Source organism: Carettochelys insculpta, chromosome 1 (genome assembly GCF_033958435.1).
Source record: "Carettochelys insculpta isolate YL-2023 chromosome 1, ASM3395843v1, whole genome shotgun sequence".
In the NCBI taxonomy this organism is placed as follows: Eukaryota; Metazoa; Chordata; order Testudines; family Carettochelyidae; genus Carettochelys; species Carettochelys insculpta.
Genome location: NC_134137.1, coordinates 221,725,953 through 221,733,289, shown reverse-complemented (window position 1 = coordinate 221,733,289; position 7,337 = coordinate 221,725,953). Strand labels below are relative to the sequence as shown.

Sequence of the window (7,337 nt, the reverse complement as noted above, 5' to 3'; positions counted from 1 at the left end):
AACATCCTACCCTGTTTTTTCTCCTTCTCTTTCTCTCCTTTTATTTTCAACAGACTAAAGCCATTCGTGTACCATTGGGTCTGTAAATGACCAGGAGATTTTATTCTGGGTTTTGCTTACCTGGTATCTTACATAAAAGAAAAAGTAGCTCTTTCTTCTAGGGCTGGGAATCCAGGGGCTGCAGGAAAGAATCCAAATCCACCAACACAGCTTGGTATCCAGTAATGCTGGCTGAAATGTGTTTCAAATTTCTATTGTGTTTTGTTTAGCAAATTGTTCAGAAACAAACCCTGATTTCTTCTGAATAGATTTGTACATAATTGCCAAATGAGCGAACAAACACTTTTTGGACTATAAGTTATTCATGGCTTCTCCATTTCAGCGAGACACTACTTATGTTATGAGATTTAAGATACCTATGCAATATGGTACAGATTAGACATTCAATCTGGCACCCTCAGGACCTGACTGGTGCCAGACAAGAGACTTTGCCAGACCACAGGAGGTCAATAAAGTAAACCCTCACGAAGCGCGATTTCAATTTGCATTTAACTCACATTAATACAAGTTAAGTGCAAATGGAAACCACTCCTCCCCCGGCTCCAGCCCTCAGCTCCCCCAGCTGGGAGAAAACATGGCGCAAGCAGCTCTGTGCCCCCCGCTGGGAGAAACCAGGTGCCACGTGGCTGCCCCACTATCCCCAGCTGCCTGCTCTCCCAGCCAGGGGAATTCCAGGGATCTCCCCAAGCCCCCAACTATTTACGCAAAATTTGATTTACACAGAGGTTGCCCAGGATGCAACCTCCCCGTAAATTGAGGGATTACTGTATGGTCCAGCAGCATTACCAACACTTCCACTGCTTACTGGGCACTAAGATGACAATTAATGGTAAATTACAGCTAAGTAACAGCACAGAACGTTGATAGCCAGGACTGGTGGCTGTAAAGAAATTTTATGGGACCGCAGGAAACTTGGCCACACCCATAGAAAGTGGTCATTCAGCTAACTAAAATCATGCTGGACCACGGATGTTGCCAAATGAAAGAGTTCCAGAATAGAGAGGTTCAACCTGTGTTATTTTTCCTCTCTTTCACTGGATAAAGCCATAAGAACAGCTGTATTGGCTGTGTCTACACTGCCCACCCCCCCGGCTTTCAAAAGGGGGATGCTAGTGAGACACTTTGGGATATGCTAATGAGGCATTGCAATGAACATGAAACACCTCATTAGCATAATGGCGGCCATGGCACTTCAAAAGCGCTGCTTTCAATCACGTGGCTCGTCTACATGGGTTCCTTTTGAAAAGGACGCTGCACACTTCGAATTCCCTTATTCCTGTAACCAAATTGGAATAAGGGGATTTTGAAGTGTGTGTGGTCCTTTCTAAAAGGACCCCGTGTAGACAAGCCATGTGCAATCGAAAGCAACACTTTCAAAGTGCTGCGGACACCATTATGCTAATGAGGTGCTGCATATTTATTGCAGTGCCTCATTAGCATATCCTGCAGTGTTTCATTAGCATCCCCCTTTCGAAAGGGGAGGCTAGTGTAGACATAGCCCTTAGGTAAGACCCAAGGCCCGTCTAGCCCAGCATCTTGTCTTCCAACAGTGGCTGAAGGTGGGTGTCCCAGAGGGTCAAATGCCATTATTAATTATTGTTTATGGGCCAGACTACATATTTAGGACTATAAGCTACATTGATCCACAACAATTCATATATGGACATTAATGGGAGGTTTGCATAGATATCAATATGGCTTTTGTCTGGTAACTTGTCATTTGTTCATGTCATGGCTAGCATCACTCAAAGGGAAACCATGCAAGTTGTGGGACCACTATTTTTTGCCCTTGTTTTTCTTTCTTCTCTACTCCCTTTTCTGCTTCTCCCTCTTTTTCATCTTTGCAGCTCCTTTAGGCTATGTCTACACGTGCCCCAAACTTCGAAATGGCCATGCAAATGGCCATTTCGAAGTTTACTAATGAAGCGCTGAAATGCATATTCAGCGCTTCATTAGCATGTGGGCGGCAGCCGCGCTTCGAAATTGATGCTCCTTGCCGCCGCGCGGCACGTCCAGACGGGGCTCCTTTTCGAAAGGATGCCGCCTACTTCGAAGTCCCCTTATTCCCATGAGCTCATTGGAATAAGGGGACTTCGAAGTAGGCGGCGTCCTTTCGAAAAGGAGCCCCGTCTGGACACGCCGCGCGGCGGCAAGGCGCATCAATTTCGAAGCGCGGCTGCCGCCCGCATGCTAATGAAGCGCTGAATATGCATTTCAGCGCTTCATTAGTAAACTTCGAAATGGCCATTTGCATGGCCATTTCGAAGTTTGGGGGACGTGTAGACACAGCCTTAATTTCCTTCTATTTTTCACTTCATTCTACATAGCAGCCCCCAAATCCCAACATGGTCTTCCCCCGCTTTACCTGTTCCAATTGTTAAAATGATCAACAGTTACTTAGTGAATGCTGGCATTGAAGTGATGCTGGGCTTGAGGTGATGTCCCCTGTTTCATTTAACACATCCCAGAATCTGCTGCAAATTAACTTGGGAGGACATCATTGTATTAAATCTCATTTTTAATAAAAGCTTTATGCATGTGTCAGGAGCTCATAACCACTAGGTTACCCTGCCTGCTGGAATGAGAAGAGTGAATTAAGAACCAGGCTACCTGTGTTTTATTCCAGTTTCTGCCACAAACTGCCTTGGACAAGTCATAGAATCCTAGGGCTGGAAGGGACCTCAGGAGGTCATTGAGTCCAGCCCCCTGCCTAAAGCAGGGCCAACCCTACCTCTTTTATCTCAGCTAGGACTTTGTCAAGCTGGGGCTTATAAGTCTCTACGGATGGAGATGCCAGCACCACTGTTGGTAATGCATTCCAGTGCTTCACCACTCTCCTGGTGAAAATCACCTTCTCTGTGCCTGATTATCAACCCCTACATTGGAGATCTGCTTCCCTATCCACACAGGGGCCTTTGATGAAGCTGAGATAAAGTACCGTTTTCAAATGATTTGGTATTTGCAGATAGACAATACTGTAAGCATGCTAAATGGTATTATTTATCCATTAATGTGTGTGCGAATAAGTTCCAGCAACTGAAGGAGTTTCAGAAACTATCTAACATAGGGTTTGAAACACATACAGGGCCATCCTTGGATTGTTACAGCTGCCCCAAAAGACACTTCCAATGATTCCGTAGGAGGTGAAGGACAGTGTCTGATTTTGGTTATGCTTGCCCAGGTAACACTTATTATCCTTGATAACAGCTGATCCCTATGGCTTCCCATACATCATGTCCACCCTCACAGTAGAACAAGATGTTATAAAAGCGCACTACACAATCATTAAATGCAAAGAAGGAAACATAAGAACTACAAATACGTCCACAAATTTATTAGAGAGGGAGGGCCAAATACTCAAATTGTGGAAGGAGAAATGGGCTTTCAAGATTCAACTACATTATCTATCATCTTTCTATTTCCTTTCCCACATCCAGCAGCTACTTTGATGGTGCATTTTTACCCCTCATGGAGATAGTTTCTCTGCTCTTTGAAGGTATTCTCATCCCTTCCAAGGATACCATCAGGGACATTAATTCTATGGGAGTAGCTGACCTCAGTCCGTGAGGAGAGGGGACACTGCACATTCTAATTACTTGTGTCTTGTGGCCTTGTGATTTCTCTCGATGCTACTGCTGGGGTGGGACTTCCTCTTTTTCTTCTTTCTTCTTCCATAAACCTGTTAATGTCTCCATCAGCCGTTCTACCAGCACATTGATTTTAGAGGTCTCCTTTATCAGGAAGTTCCTGTATAAGACAAACATCAGTAAGGTACTTCTTTTTCTATATTCATAAGGCTGCCACTCTATCAAATTTGCTGGTGGGACAAATTAGTCCATTACTTTGAATGTGGGACTTTTGAACTGCCTTGAAGAAACTAGACAGTATTTGTGTAAAAGAATAAATGGACATGAATCAGACATCAGGAACAGTAACATACAAAAACCTGTAGGAGAACACTTCAATCTCCCTGAACACTCAATAACAGATTTAAAAGTAGCAGTCCTACAACAAAAAAATTTCAAAAATAAAATGGAGAGAGAAATCTCTGAGCTGCAATTCATTTGCAAATTTGACTCATCAACCAAGGCGTAAACAGAGATGGGGAGTGGTTGCCCCCTTATAAAAGCAGTTTCTCTGCTCTTGATGGTCACACCTCCACATCAGCATCTGACAATGGGCCACATCCCCCCTGACTGATTTGACTTTTTTCTCCTCTCTTGACGTTCATTACTCCACATTAACTGCCAATAGTGGACCATTTCAAACCTGACTGAATAGACCTTGTCAGCTCTGGACCTTGCCTTTACTGAGACCCCCCCCCAGCTTTAAATCTTCCTCTGAACCTCCCTCCTCCCCATGCATCTGATGAAGCGGGTCTTTGCCCACAAAAGCTTATGCTCCAAAATATCTGTTAGTCTATAAGGTGCCACAGGACTTCTTGTTGTTTTTCAAGATAGAAGTGTCTGGGAGTAACAATATGAAGCGCTCTCTCTTCCTGGTGTGCATACTTCTTATTTGAGCCTGCCATCATCCACTACCTGGGGAACTGATAGTCACTACCTGAAACCCTGACACCCTCGGTCCTTGTTACTAGGCCTGATTTACACTTTGGGATTTCCTTCCAGCGCCACTATTCTCAGAGCCTCTTAAGCAGTTATCTGTATCCAGACATGTCCAATGTAGCTGATCAATCAACAAATGTATGTATGTATGCAACAGGGGAGAAATATGCCTTCGGATATGGGATTCATAATGTGTGCTCTGTGATGGGTGGTTCCGTTTGTTGTCCCAAAGATCTCTCAATATAAGAACGACCATACTGGGTCAGACCAAATGTCCATCTGGTCTGCGGGCCAGTGCCAGATGCCCCGGAGGGAGTGAACAGCATAGGTAATCACTGAGTGATCTCTCTCCTCTCATCGATTTCCAGTCTCTGACAAACAGGCTAGGGACACCATTCCTCCCTATCCTAACTAACAAGTATTGATAGACCTAACCTCCATGAATCTATCTAGTTCTTTTTCGAAGCCTGTTAAAGTCCTGGTCTTCCCAACATCCTCTAGCAATGAGTTCCACAGGTTGACGGTATAGTGTATGCAGAAAAACTTTGCTTCTGTTTGTTTTAAACCTGTGTTGTATTCATTTCATATGGTGACCCCTAGTTCTTATGTTACGGGAACAAGTTAACTTTTCCTTATTCACTTACTCCACACCTTTCCTGATTATATGTAGACCTCTATCATATCATACCTTAGTCTCTTCTTTTCTAAGATGAAAAGGCCCAGTCTTTTTAATTTCTTTTCATTACACCCATTCCAAACCCCCTAATCGTTTCTGTGGCCCTTTTCTGAATATTTTCCAATGCCAAGATATCTTTTTGTGGTGTTCAAGACGTGGGCATACCATGGACTTATACATGGTCAGATAGTCTGTCTTATTCTCTAGTCCCGTTTTAATGGTTCCCATCATTCTGTTAGCTTTTTTCCATTGCTGCTGCACATGGAGTGAATGTTTCCAGAGACCTGTCCACAGTGACTCCAAGATCTCTCCACTGAGTGGTAATAGCTAAATTAATCCCCATCATTTTGTATGTATAGTTGGGATTATTTTTCCCCCAATATGCATAACTTTGCATTTATCAACATAAATTAATTTGCCATTTTGTTGTCCAATCACCTCATTTTGTAAGAGCCTTTGGATGCTCTTCAGAACCTGCTTGGAACTTGACTATCTTGAGCAGTTTTAGTATCATTTGAAAATTTTGCCACCTCACTGTTTACCCCTTTCTGCCAGATCATTTACAAGCATGTTTGTATAGTATTGGTCCCACTACAGACCCTTGGGGGATGCCATTCGTTACCTGTCTCCATTCTGGAAACTGTATGGAAATGTGATTAATCTTCCCCAGCCCATGAATAAAGGAAGAGGTTTTCATACCTGGTCTCAAGGACAAATGGAATCTGCACAGCTTTTGCCAAGAACTGACCAGCTTTCGGGGACACTCTGTTCACGGATTCATACATGTAAAATGCAATTGAATCAGGTATAATCAGCCAGTCACGACGGACATGTCTCTTTACGATAGCCTTAGCACCCACTTCTGGGGAGGAGACATCAAATATTAAGCATTATTAATGAACATTTTCAGTGGTAGCACTGAGCTCTCCCAAGAGTTGCAATGGAAAGAGACCAAGTAAGAGACTGTAGTAGGATTCAGTCTCCCCAGCATTCCTGGGTGGAGGTGGGAGGTCAGAATTCAAAGGCCAGAGTCCAAGTGTAGGATCTGCACAGCAAAACTTTCTAGGCTACAAACCTTCAGTCTTTAAATGCAGCAGAAACTAAAACAGTACAGCCAGTGTTCACATTTCTGTGTATGCATTGGCACTTACACAGCAGATCACAGAGCTGTGGTGTCCCCGATGAGGCCCTGTGCATGGTAGGGTGCATTAGTAACTGGATGCACACTCCCATTCACAATGCACACTCCCATGCACTCTGCCCTCCACTATCAGGCATTATTCCTAGTTCATGGCTTGGGATTGAATTTGGAGAAAGCACATTAAGTGCAGCTATAACCCACACACCTAAGGGTGTGGTTCACTGTTGCAAGCAGTGGCCCTTAAACCACTTACACAGAAAAAGAATGAGTCTCCTCTACAGCCTTAGCCAGGAGCAACCTGCCTTTTAGCGCAAACTGTCGAGGCACCTGCACTAAGCTCCTGAGGTCCCAGGTTTGAGACCACCTGCATGAAGTTACACATCTAAAGCTGAAGACTGTCCCTTCCAGCCAGAAGGGTTGTAAGACTTACCAGAGAGACTGGTGCCAAGGAGCACAATCAGAGCCACTGCCAAAGCCTTGCACTGAAGCATTGTTTGCAGCACAAGATCAGTGCAGTCCCCTCAAGGCAGCTGGAGGCACAAACGCTTTGGTATTGAATAGAGAACAGCATCCCCTGAATTAACAGGCAGCAAGTCAAAAGAGATACAACAAGATGCTTCTTGCTTTTAATCCTTTACCTCCTTAAAGGCCAAAGATATTCAATGCAAAAAAGTTAATGCAGAGTTATTTCACTTATGTGATACCATGAAGCCACATAGATAGCGAGAACATCCAAACCTCCCCGCTCTACTCTGTCCTGTACTTTCCATATACACACCAATCAGTTGCTAGGTTTGCAGAGCTGGAAATGGCAGATTAAATGTTGCTCTTACCTTGCTGTCTCTTGCAGGCAGAGGCCAGGGTAGAAATGTGCCTGAAACACAAGCGCTTATAT

General features: G+C 44.1%; 1 protein-coding gene across 1 annotated transcript; it reads right to left on the bottom strand.

Annotated features, from left to right (window-relative positions):
• Positions 1-3,489: 3,489 nt before the first annotated feature.
• On the bottom strand, positions 3,490-6,933 carry LOC142007036 (apovitellenin-1-like). The gene is made up of 3 exons (XM_074983554.1): positions 6,873-6,933; positions 6,001-6,163; positions 3,490-3,807 (listed from the first exon to the last, which is right to left on the bottom strand). Exons 1-3 carry the CDS (start codon positions 6,931-6,933, stop codon positions 3,690-3,692), a joined length of 342 nt encoding a protein of 113 aa, XP_074839655.1. The 3' UTR covers positions 3,490-3,689.
• Positions 6,934-7,337: the final 404 nt, after the last annotated feature.

Coding starts and splice junctions, on each gene's coding strand:
- LOC142007036 (XM_074983554.1), bottom strand. CDS start 6,933: ATGCTTCAGTGCAAGGCTTTGGCAGTGGCTCTGATTGTGCTCCTTGGC. Junction 6,164..6,872: donor CCTTGGCACCAGTCTCTCTG/GTAAGTCTTACA, acceptor TCTCCTCCCCAG/AAGTGGGTGCTAAGGCTATC. Junction 3,808..6,000: donor CCATTTGTCCTTGAGACCAG/GTATGAAAACCT, acceptor TGTCTTATACAG/GAACTTCCTGATAAAGGAGA.